The sequence below is a fragment of the Microtus pennsylvanicus genome, chromosome 4, assembly GCF_037038515.1.
Source record: "Microtus pennsylvanicus isolate mMicPen1 chromosome 4, mMicPen1.hap1, whole genome shotgun sequence".
NCBI classification, from domain to species: Eukaryota; Metazoa; Chordata; class Mammalia; order Rodentia; family Cricetidae; genus Microtus; species Microtus pennsylvanicus.
Window position 1 is genome coordinate 13,095,420 of NC_134582.1, and position 12,135 is coordinate 13,107,554.

At 51.0% G+C, this 12,135-nt stretch overlaps 1 protein-coding gene across 2 annotated transcripts in view; it reads left to right on the forward strand.

Annotated features, from left to right (window-relative positions):
• The window catches only part of Mapk4 (mitogen-activated protein kinase 4), a 133,140-nt gene extending 123,640 nt beyond the window's left edge, over positions 1-9,500 (forward strand). For both annotated transcript variants that reach the window (XM_075968321.1, XM_075968320.1), the window contains exons 4-6: positions 749-910; positions 4,531-4,732; positions 6,944-9,500. In XM_075968321.1, coding sequence (XP_075824436.1) covers positions 749-910; positions 4,531-4,732; positions 6,944-7,640 — 1,061 coding nt within the window. In that variant the 3' untranslated portion in view covers positions 7,641-9,500. The remainder of the gene's footprint in view (positions 1-748; positions 911-4,530; positions 4,733-6,943) is intronic.
• Positions 9,501-12,135: the final 2,635 nt, after the last annotated feature.

The following is a 12,135-nucleotide window of genomic DNA, read 5'->3' on the forward strand; positions in this document are numbered from 1 at the left end:
CCTTATCATTGTTTCTTCCTCAGCCTAGGAGAGAGTGTGCAAAGCTGTAGCCTGGCTGCTCCCCATCTCCTCAGCATCAGCTGACTCAGATCACATGAGACGCCAGATGCTAGCGGAAGAGACAAGCCTCAGACAGAAGTAGATACAATACAAGCCTGTACCCCTTACTTCCCTGATGACTGAATGACAAAACACTTGGCAGAAACACCTCAAGGAAGCAGCGGTCTGTCCTGACTTAGTGTCACGACAGGGAAGGCTTGGTGGCTGAAGTGGCCTAGTCACTGGCAGTGGGAGCTTATTGCACAGCTGATCGTGTCTCAGGGGTGGACAAGAAGCAGAGAGCTCAGGTCAGAAGCAGGGCTCTAAACCACAAAGTCTTCCCCTAGTGGCCTGTGTCAACGAAATAAGCCCTAGATCACAAAAGCCCACAATCTCCCAACACAACACTGCCCACTGGGGTCTGAGCATTCAAATACAGGAGCCCTGGAGGGATGTGTCATGTTCAACCAGAAGAAATCCCTGCTTTTTATATTTATCAGAGCCACCAAAGACAGCAAGCATTCTGCAATGGCCACACAGCTAATTTAGTGGTAGAGGGCATATTAGAACCCAAGTCCCTCAGCTCTGAGCCAAGAGCTGCCTGCTGCCCCACGGTGTTACCTCTCTAGCCAACTGGAGCTGCTCTGGAATGTCCACATACACAGCTGTCCAGGGAAACAACTTACCCATGTGGTGTTTGCCTCCCCAGGGGCTCATGAGCTGGAACAGATGCAGCTCATCCTAGAGACCATCCCTGTGGTCCGGGAGGAAGACAAGGAAGAGCTACTCAAGGTGATGCCGTCCTTCGTCAATAGCACCTGGGAGGTGAAGAGGCCACTGCGCAAGCTGCTCCCCGATGTCAACAGTGAAGGTAGGTACCCAAGCCTGCACCGGGGCACCATGCCAAGAGGCTGAGCTCTGGCTTCACCGTTTGAGGCAGGGGCAATGACGTGTGGGCCTCCATCCAAAGAGCAGAACATGAGATTCAGACACCAAGCACCCCTTGGCAACTGGTGTTTTTCCTAGCTACAAGCTCAACAAGTTTCCCATTTTAGAACACTTAGGTGTTTAGGTTTGGGGATTATGGGTTCACAACCAGTAAGAAATATATAAATATTAAAAAGAAAAACAGAAAATATCTGAAATTCAAAAGAATAAGGTGGCAACGCTTGGATAAAGAACACAATCAACCTGTGCTTTCTGGCCACATGGCAGCTTCCATGCTCCTCTCGTGTCTGCTTCCCTGTTTTCTCTCCCCTGAGGCTAGACAGAGTACAGAGAATGTGTGCATTCTCAGCTTCAGGGCTACACGGATGCTCAGTTCCCAGTGACTGACGGTGTCATCATCTTGAACCAGGATCAAGGGAAGGTGGTACACACACACAGATGAGCAAGTGCCACCAACAGGGCACACCCCTGAAGAGTGTACCCCAGGAACCCACTTCCTCCAATCAGACCTCGCTTGCTCTCCTAATAGTCTATAGTTATGAGTGCACTTATGGATGGATCCACGGGTAAGGTCAGAGCCCTCCTTTCCCAAAGGCCTCCCTCTGACTATCGCTGCTCTGGGGACCAAGCCTTCAACACCCATCTTTGGGGGACAGTTCCAATCCAAACCACAGTGGGGTGGTTGTAGCAGTTAACAGGAGCGGTAACATGAGCTCAGCAAAGCCCATGGTGCAAGAGTTGCTCAGTAGGTCATGGGTGCTACATTATCAGTGGGTCTCACATATAGGTGGGATACAACCTCAGCCGATTTTATGAAGGATCCCAGATCCCAACAGCTTGAGTAAGATGTATTTCTTATTGAGAAAAAGAAATGTTTTGAAGTTTATTGTTCTGTTAACAGAGTGAAGTGATGGCAAGTGGTCTGGGCCGATATGATGGGTTTGCTCTACGAGGTCACTCAGGTACTCGGACACCTCTTCGAGTGCTGCCACTTACCATGTGACCCTCATCCCCCTGAGAAAGGTGGGAAATGGAGCCAGTGCCTGAGCTCCAGGAATCCTAGATCTGACTTCATTGCTCAGTCCGTTCCTGTCTGCAAGCAGCCACCCCCAGCAGCCCCTCACCAATGTGGCTTTGAGAGGGGTGGACGCTGCCTCCAGACAAAGTCAACACCTGACAGAAGACAAAGCTCCTTGTCATAACCAGTCAATGTATGAGAGTCCCCTGAAGCTGGGAAATTGGATTAGGCACGAGAATCCAAAGGGACATAGGCAGTCTAACCTCAGAAGACAAGGAAGCCCTTCCTAGTTGAGTATGAATGTCAAGGAACACATCCTAGGGACCGCTGAGTCCAGGGGTTTGGAGGGACAAAAGAGAGCCACCAGGTGCTGGAAAAGATCAAGGAGCTGAACTGGAGGAGGTGGAGGAGTCAATGGATGAATGTCATGGTCAATCAGGAGAAGAAGGGCCCAGATGCTATGGGCTTCCACAGGCCACCTTCTCTATGTCCGTACTTGATCCTGGAGCTGACCAAGTGCCCCTTCAAGCCTTAATGACTTCACCGTCCACTGTGTTTCCCAGTCTGCCTCTTGTCTTCAAAGATAACCCCAGTGACCTCTGGCCTTGAGATAATGGGGCATCATGGACTTGAACTGGCAGAGGGAGAAAAAGCCCAGTGGAACCATGGTGGCCCTCAACTTTGTTCCCTCTGCCAAAGGATCTGCCTGGCTGTACCCCCAGAGGGAAAGAGATTCCAACTAAATGACAGCATTGCTCAGCAGCTTGAGTGACCATCGCATGACAGGTGAAAGGCCAGGGAGCTGGGACCTGATGCCAAGTGTTGCCTCTAGTTTGGTAAAGAAAGTGTGCAAGGCTGCCCTGGGCAATCATATCCAACAGAGGCCAGCAGTCTGCACAAACTCCTGTAGGTGTGGAGACTGGGGGTTGGGCTGAAAGTGGGAGACATATTAGTCCAGAATGGCCCCAGTCACAAGCCATTCTCACTCAGGAGAGTCTTGATCCAGGCCAATGGGGTGCCACGAGAAGGGATTTGTAGAGAGAGCACAACCATCATCTTAAAACAAAGGCCAATAAAACAGAGGGGTAACTCCGGTTTAGGGATCAGAGACAGCAGAGCTAAGTCCAGGGGTAAAGTTAGAGGGGGCAGATATGTCGGGCACTGGATGGAGAGGAACAAGGACAATCTCGCCCATCAGGGGAGCAGCCTGGAGCTAGGGATCTCTCCTCCCAGCTTCCCTGCCTTTCTTTAGAAGGATGGCAGATGGCAGCGGACCGTTGTCACCTTCCTAAAGGCCATGGGCAACACATGGGACTAAGGGGAAGCCCAGAGAGGAAAGACTTGCCAGTCTGGAGCTGTCCCATGCCTGGATTTGTACAGTCCTGAGCAATCTGAGGTGGAATTTCTTCCAGGTCTACAGTCAGGGAATGTTCAGAGGGTCTCTGGTACTTAAATGGTCTTCCAGCCAGGGTCATACAAGACCACTGCATCCTCTTGGGAAGCTGGTAACCTTCTGAAGTCATTGAGTTTACATTGCTGGTGTTTCCTGCAAAGAAGTCCAGGACAGTAGTGAGGGGCAGGTTTGAGTTCCGCCTGAGGAACCTTAAGAGTATCGCAGGCTCGGCTCTGTCTCTTTTTCACTGTGTGGGCTGGAACACGACCCAAATGGAGCCAGTGAAATGACAGGGGTGAGAAGCACTACACGTCCCTAAACCAGGCCTTGAGATGAAACGGGACACAGTCCCACTCAGGGGGGATGCACAGTAGCCACGGTGCAGGATGCTGAACAGCCAGCACATCCCAGACAGCTGTCAACTGCTGAGAGTACGGCCATACCGGTTGGCAGATAACCTTCCTTTCCTAGGTATCTGTGCCCCCCGCCTCAGAGTCCCCTGCATCTAGTCACTGGCTGGTGGCTGCCAGGCACAGGAGGGTACGGCTGAGTGCTGAGTAATTTTGAATATTAATTCATCTGTCTTGGTGAGAATTCCAAGGGTGACATATTGTGGAAAGAACTCTGGCCTCAGACAGGAGCCGTGGCACGTGCACACACACAAACACACAACTGCCATACACACCTCCATTTCCCATCAGGGCTTTCTCCCATGAGCTCCTGCCCCTCCCTCTCTGTACATCTCCACATTCAGCATGTTCTCCCATGGACTCTTGCCCCTCCTCCAGAAGTCCTCAAACCCAGTCAACAAGTAGTGTTTGAATACTCTAGATTCCCACTCCTCCGAGCTGCCCCAGCTGTCTCCAGGGGGATCCCAGTGGAAGTGAGCACGTGTGTCTCAAGAATAGCCCCCTATGTTTAGAGTGGTCCAGTGTTGAGACTGTGGCCTCAACTTGCTCCCCAGCAGTGAGACCTTCAGCATGTCACCTTACCCGGCCGCACCTCCCTTTAGTACTGCTGCAAAAACCAAGAACTACTTTCTGCAAACACAAAGTTGAAAAGTACCAGGGCCTGCCACCATGCTAACACAGGAGCGGTACATGACCTTTCTGCCTGGCTTTGCTCCCTACAGCCATTGACTTTCTGGAGAAGATCCTAACCTTTAACCCCATGGACCGCCTGACAGCGGAGATGGGGTTGCAGCACCCCTACATGAGCCCTTATTCATGCCCCGAGGATGAGCCCACCTCACAACACCCCTTCCGCATTGAAGACGAGATTGATGACATCGTGTTGATGGCTGCCAGCCAGAGCCAGCTCTCCAACTGGGACAGGTGTGTGTCCAGGGCTGGTGTCCAGGGCCATGCCCCATCTCCTCTCACATCCCTTTTGCCTCCGTGACCTCCATTTCCTTTCCCCAGCTCAGCTCCCTGCCTACCTCCTGTCCCCAGACAGTCCCAGCGAGTAGCCAGCTTGGTGCTGTCCATGAGTCAGGGACTTCCAGTCTGCAGACCAAAGCCCCCAGCTTTCCTTGATACCCTAAGACCACTGAACATACGACTCAGTGCATGCACACTGGGCAGGTGTCGGTGTGTGTCTACTGTAGTGTTTCCTGAACAACAGACTGGAGTTTTTCTCCTAGAGTACGCGAGGTAGCCACTCTGCCCCTGACCTCCATTGTCAGGCAGGATTTTGCCCTTGGAAAGGCCACAAAAAGCATGCAAAGCAAGAGAAAAGAGTGCAGAATTCGCTGTCACAAAGCATTTCTCGTTTTGCACATCATTCACACCTGCAAGTGTCCCTGAAGGAGGCAGTGCCACGGTTATTGCCCGTGAGAAAGCCACAGCTTCGAGAGGTTAAGGCACTGGCATCCTGTTACCCAGAAAACCCATGCAGGGCCATCTCCAAACTGTACCAGTGCCCCAAACTACTAAGAGCTTTGTTGCTAAGCTTCACTTGGCTTACGGACCCTTGACAGGTGTCAGTATTAGAGAGCAGATTTTTAAACCGTCCTTGCGGGAGTAGTACGAGTGCAGTTCCTGGCCTGGCCTGGATTTCTCCCATCAGGCACTGGGACACCACCCTCTTGATGTCTGCTCAGTTTAGGAAAGGCAGAGGAGAGGGTGCTTGCTTAGCTGCATCAGTTCCAAGGGGACTAACCGGGTGCCTCGCTGCCATGGGAATGTGACAGCTTGTTACATAAGTGACAGAGAGGCAATTTCTCTTTTTTAGTCATTTGACAGATGATAGGTTTCAAATTGAGGGGGCGCCAAGAGGGGGCAGGGCACTGTTATTTGGGGCAGGTTTGCCAGCTTCTTCTTGTCAGCAGATAGCAATTTATAGACTCCTCTGCCAGCCTCATGCTGGGGTTGCTCTAGACTGTGTTCTTAGACTCGTGTCCCCACACACACACTGTCTATGCCACAGAATTCAGGGCACACAATGTTGGATTGGCACCAGGGAAGACTATAGCAGGGCCACTAAGGTCACTGCTTGTCAATTCAGGATAGTATCAACCCGGACACTCTTGCTCCCAGCCTTCCCCGTCACACCTGCACAAGGAACCAGGATGATCAAGTCCACGACACGGCTACGGTGGCCTTCACCTTTGTGGTGTGCTAACTGTTCCCCTTTAAGGCTGTGGCAGTAACACTAAGTCCTCTATTGCTGCAATGGCAATAGAGAATGTACCGTTAAAATGCTGGCATTCCCAGCTCTTCTCCTAAAGGACCCTGAAATCTCAAGGCCGTTCAGGGAGAGGGCAGTGCTGAGTTGAGAGCCATGCCTGGGAGGTGGGCAACTCAAGCCTTTCCCCTGCCTCTCCCGCTACAGCCAGAGTACCCCATAGTCTCCGGGCTGCAGCTGCCTGGCCTTGGCTGGTCTAATTGTGCTGTGTGAGCACCAGGCCTCTGGCTCAGGGCATGGCTGTCCAGGAGCTGCCACCTTGTCTGTGTTCCCTTCCCGAGCACCTGTCATAAGAAAAGGTTCCAGCTAGAGCTGACAGCCAGCCGCCTGCCCGCCCATCTGCCCTTCATTTGCTCTTGGCTATCTGATTGCACCTTCCTTGGCTGCAGGGCAGCCATAGGAGGGCAGAATTCCAAGGATCTTTGGCCTCCCCTGATGGTGTCTGTGATCTTTCTGCAGGCGCCATCTGCTCTGCTTGGACACAAGGTGCTACAGGGCACCTGTCCAGATCCATCATGGCAGAGGTTATCAGCCCTGGCTACATCTTAGAATCCCTGGGGGAGTCTCACAAATATGCCCAAGCAGGGCCATCTAGACCTATTGAACCAGAACCTCAGTAGTGGGCAGCAAGGGATACCTGGTACTTATTTCAATCTTCCTCTACGACTCAAATCTGATCCATGGTTAGGAAGCACCCGTTAGGGCTTGCCCCTCAAAGTGCGGTCTAAGGATCAGCAGCAACAGGGCGCCTGCTAGAAATGCAGTCTCACAGGCCCCATGCACTGGCAGTCAGGGATAAAGCAATTTGGCTCCCCGTCCCGCCTGGGCCTACCAACGCATCTCCAATTGCACCCTTGCAGGTACCCTGTGAGCCTGTCGTCAGATCTGGAGTGGAGGCCTGACCGGTGCCAGGATACCAGTGAGGTGCAGCGTGACCCACGCGCTGGCTCTGCGCCGCTGACTGAGGATGTTCAGGTAGACCCACGTAAAGACTCGCAAAGCAGCTCCGAGCGTTTCCTGGAACAGTCGCACTCGTCGATGGAGCGCGCCTTTGAGGCCGACTATGGGCGCTCCTGCGACTACAAGGTGGGGTCCCCATCCTACCTAGATAAGCTGCTGTGGCGCGACAACAAGCCCCACCACTACTCAGAGCCCAAGCTCATCCTGGACCTCTCACACTGGAAGCAGGCAGCCAGCACGCCCACCATGGCTGCGGTAGCAGCAGACCCGGTGTCACGTGAGGATGAGCCGGCTAGCCTCTTCCTAGAGATTGCTCAGTGGGTCAAGAGCACGCAAAGCGGCCCTGAGCGTGCAAGTCCTCCCCCTGATGCTCCGGAGCATCGCCTCTCTGTCTCGCCCCCAGGACACCCAACACCCATCGATGGGGGTGCTAGTCCCCAGTTCGACTTAGATGTGTTCATCTCGCGTGCCCTAAAGCTCTGCACAAAACCCGAGGACCTACCGGAAAACAAACTGGGAGACCTCAACGGTGCGTGCATCCCTGAGCACCCTGGCGACCTTGTCCAGACAGAAGCCTTCTCCAAAGAAAGGTGGTGAGCACACAGGGGTGCGGGAGAACTTCCAGAGCAAGATGCCTCCCAGAAAGCTGGACTACTTCCTTGCTCCCCTCGCCCTTCCTTCAGCCCCTCTCTGCTGCATTGGGGTTAGCAGAACACCCGAGGATCCGGGGAGCGAGAAGAATGTCCATTTCTTAAACTGCCTTAATAACTAGCCTTTAACCTCTGGGAACGGGTTGGAATGGAGCCCGACTGGGAGCTATCACTTTCCGGTCGAAGTGGGAGGCCTGTGTTGTATAAGTGACAGAATGCAGGGATGAAAGGGATGTCGGACAGCAGCCCACAGCCCGACCAAGGTCAAGGGGGCAGAAGCAGCTTGCAGACATAGATTCCAAGCCATGCGACCCACATAGTCTCAAAATGGACACGTGGCCCAGAGAAGCCGTGTCTGAGTTAGGACCACAGGCCTACTGACTGTCAGGGTGAAGTCTGAATCCCAGGCTCCTGCCCCCTGGACCAGGATTTGACCACAGAATAATGTCTTCCTCTACTGGGGTCACTCTAGCTTGGTCAGCAAACTTGGTCCCAAGTGCTTCTAGCTGTCCCTTTCCATCTGTCCCATCCATTCTTTTAAGTTAGAACAATGTTCCTGTATTTGAAAACTAGAATCAGAACCACTTTCTTTCTCCCAGCTGCCAGACATTTTTATGACTCCCCCAAGTGCTTAAATGTCCTCCCTCACCCGCCACATCCCTGTATTTGCCCAAACTCAAGACCGGCTGAAGTTGTTGCTTCAGATCAGAGAGGGTCAGGGTCTCTGGGTGAATTGTCCCCTCCCAGACCTGTGTGTGCCACCTCCTCCAGCATGCCCTATGCACTGACACAGCCCAGCCCCCACTCCCCAATGGATGTCATACACGGATGAGTTTGAAGATGGCGATTTCAAGAATCCCTCTTGTCCAATTCCCAGCATCCCACAACACCCACGTACACAGCTCCTCTCCAAACCTGCTTCATAACCAAATATTCTCCGCACAGATTGCTCATTTGTAGGAGGCGCAATAAGGTGTTTTCCACAGAAACAAACGAGTAAGGAGGGAAGGTTCCACAGAGGGCCCGTCAGCCTTGATTAATGTTGCCCTTGAACCTGAGCATTCATTTAGGGCTAACCAGGAGCACTCCTAAGGGAGTTACTGGAGGGCTAGTCACCTTGGGGGCAAGAAACACAGAGAGAGAAACTAGGTGTTTAAAGGGGTTTACCAACCCCAATGTCCTGAGGAGGCAGCTATCAACCTGGAGAACCCATGACAAAGAATTCAAAGTAACCATGTCCTCACAGCTTGAGTAAGATGCACTTGGAGTCCAAAGCCCTCTGCAGAAGCGTGGGGTGGGGACACCAACAGTTCCCAGTCTGTTCCTGAATACTCTGCCGCTGGTATCTATCCTCCCCTACCCGTGCCGGCATCCCAAAGATACCCGCAGGAAGTCTAGCTGGTCTGTCGAGCAATCTCTTTGGAATGTATTCGTCCTCATATCCCAGCACCTTAAATCCAGCTATGATTTGTATATTGAACCCTACACGGCATTAGAAACTTATATTTTAAAACAGAGTTAATCGCACTGACCAGTTTTAAGTGGAAAATTTGTAAATATAAAGTGTTTAGGTTTTGCTTTTTTTTTTCCTTTAAGAAAATGCAATGCATATCACTCCTCACGTGCCATTTGTCCTCAGAGGGAAGCTTTACTTTTTGAGTAAAGGGACATGCTGCTGATTGACCATGAGTTCGCAGAGAACTGTCATGACAGGAGAATTGTTATAATTATTCATGTTCTTAAAATAATCTGTTACATATTATTAAACTTGATCAGGATGAGCCAAATAAACTTTTATGAACATAGATTCACCATGAATTGTCACATTAATTGACATCTTATCTGAGCCTGTCCTTTACTGTGGTTGAGTCATGAGCACCTCATTTGGTTTCTCCCTGTGCTGTGAAGGCCAGTGTTTCCGAGGGATGGAGATGCGGTGGGGGTGAGGGTCTGGAAGGAGAGAATCTACACACAGTCCAGAATTCACCGCTGGGGCCTAGTGTCCATACTGTGGATTTCTGCTGTCTTGGTGTCGACTCCAAACCTCTGATAGGGGCTGATTGTCATAGGTCTCAACATCATGAAACTGCAGAGAATCTGTCTCCAACAGCCACCTGAGCCGCACCCCTCACAGGTACCTGAGGTTGCATCCTTCTAAAGCTGACTGTTTTGTAATACCTGTATCAAAGTCTGAGCCCTAGCTTCATTCATTACTCAATAAATAATAGACCATTGGGTTTTAAATTTTTGTTCCAATTTGACTTCTCAGGAAGGCTCTTGGGTTAGCATACACTGCTATTGAAACCCACCTGTGCCAAGATGAGCGGGCTTATGACCCAGCCATCAGATTCTCCCAAACCATCTGCCCACTGTTCAGCAGTGCCTCTTCCCTGCTGTTTTACTTTAGTGCTCACAGTCTGCCGTCTGAAGGTAGTTACTGGAAGAGTCCAGAAATAAACGACTCATTAGTCTTACATTCCACACGATTACGAAGCACACCGAAGGCTCGCCTAGTTCTATGTGTCCCTACTGGAACTCAAATCATCCACTCTGTCGAGTACATTCACTTCACCGACCCTCTTGGTCACTTTTGTAACTATCTTGGTCATGGAAGCCACTGTCACCTTAGTGTTTGTGTATGGGATTGGGTGTTCTGCACAGCTTCAGGCCAGCATGAGGGATGTCTCCCTCCCTCCCTCCCTCCCTCCCTCCCTAGATGGTGGGAGTGAAGAGAGAGCCCACAGTCAGGACAGAAACCTTGTCAAAGTTTTCTTGTAGAGAAACTTCTATGCCCAATTTGAAGCCTGAGCTAAAATGCTTCAGGATATAAAACAGAGGGGGATGAACAGCCCAAGTAGCACCAAAGAGAAGGGGGGAAAGGATCCCAAAAGGAAAATTTCACATTAAACCTAGTCACACAATGCTAAGATTAACACTTCCTGACAGGTCCTTAGGGGACTGTATAACATGAGACAGCAAACTTGCCTACACGCCAAAGGGTTTTATTGAAACATAGCTACACACATGCATTCAGATATATTCTGAGTTTATATTTGAACTCTTGATATTTTATCTTGGGGAGGCTTTTTAAATAAAATTTTCCATTTGGGAAATAACCACATTAAAATATTTATCTTAGTTACTGAGGTTTTGGGTTTTATTATTTGGTTGGTTTGGGGTTTTTTTTTTTTGGCTTAAGTTCTGTGCCCAAGTAAGTGTCCCCCTCTCTTCCATCCTCATCAAAGCTACAGCTTGTCCTGCCATGCCTCAGCAGCAGAGCTGAGAAGTTGCAATAGAAACTGCATGGCCAGAAAGCCTCGGATATTCTTTATCTGACCCTGTGCAGAAGTTCGCTGAGCCCTAGAACAAGATGCCTTGGGGGGCTGCTCAACCTTCCAGTCGTGGCTTACTAGCCGCACACTCCCACCCTGGCCAGTACATTACCTATCTTCCAGTTATATTGGAGGCCACGCTCCTTGGGCTAAATTCTACTTCATGTAACTTAGTATTTTCTAAGCAAGTTGGTTAGGAAATCCTTTCTAGCATCAATGTTATTGCTTCCAAGTTTCTCCTGCACCAAAGTCAGACTTTCAGCTGGAATGGTTAAAACAGGCAATTGGGAAGCTTGTGTGAAAGTTGGGGTTCTTTTGAGCCACCAAGCTCCAGGTGGAGAGGTGGGGAGAGTCACACAGCCCCTCATAACTATGGTTGTGAGTATGTATCAAACATCTCCGCTCAAGACACGCCACCTGCCCCCATCACTCTTTAACAAATACGGATGTAGCCGTAGATGGGGATTTACAGGTTCTCCACTCCAACCCCCTCAGTTTGCAGAGTACATTGAAACCTAGAGACGAAGCCCCATGTTAGGAAGTGGCGGAGCTGGAACTAGAGTCCACGTACTCTTTTAAGGACCCACGTAGTCCCAGCAGCCCATCTGGGTACACGTAATGGGATTATAATTGGAACGGCAGATGGGACACAATGCTGAGGGCCAGGGTCACGGTGAGAGGCCACTCTCTCTTTACCTCATCACCTCTAGCTGCCTGGAGTCCCAGGACAACTGATCTTAGAAGCTGTTAGCTGCTTCTACAGATAATTTCTGCCCAACTTGGAGCCTGTATAGCTGGGAGGAAGTGGGGACGGGCGGGGAACAGAGACACTAGGGCACAAGCATAGACTGATTTCCTTCAGATATTGGGGGAGGGGGGTCTCAGTAAACACTGACTGGGTAATGGGAAAGCAACAGAAAGGAGAAAGCAGCCAACAGAGGGCTCAAGTCCCTACCCCAAGCAGCTGCCATTGTGTCTTTCAGAGGTGTGGGGAATTCTGGGAGACAGAGTCCTGGCTCAATAGCCGAAGGGACTCTAGCCAGCCTGAGCATGGCAAACATGGCTCTGGTAGGCCTTGCCTTTCTTTCCATTCCCTCCATCTTGTTAAAA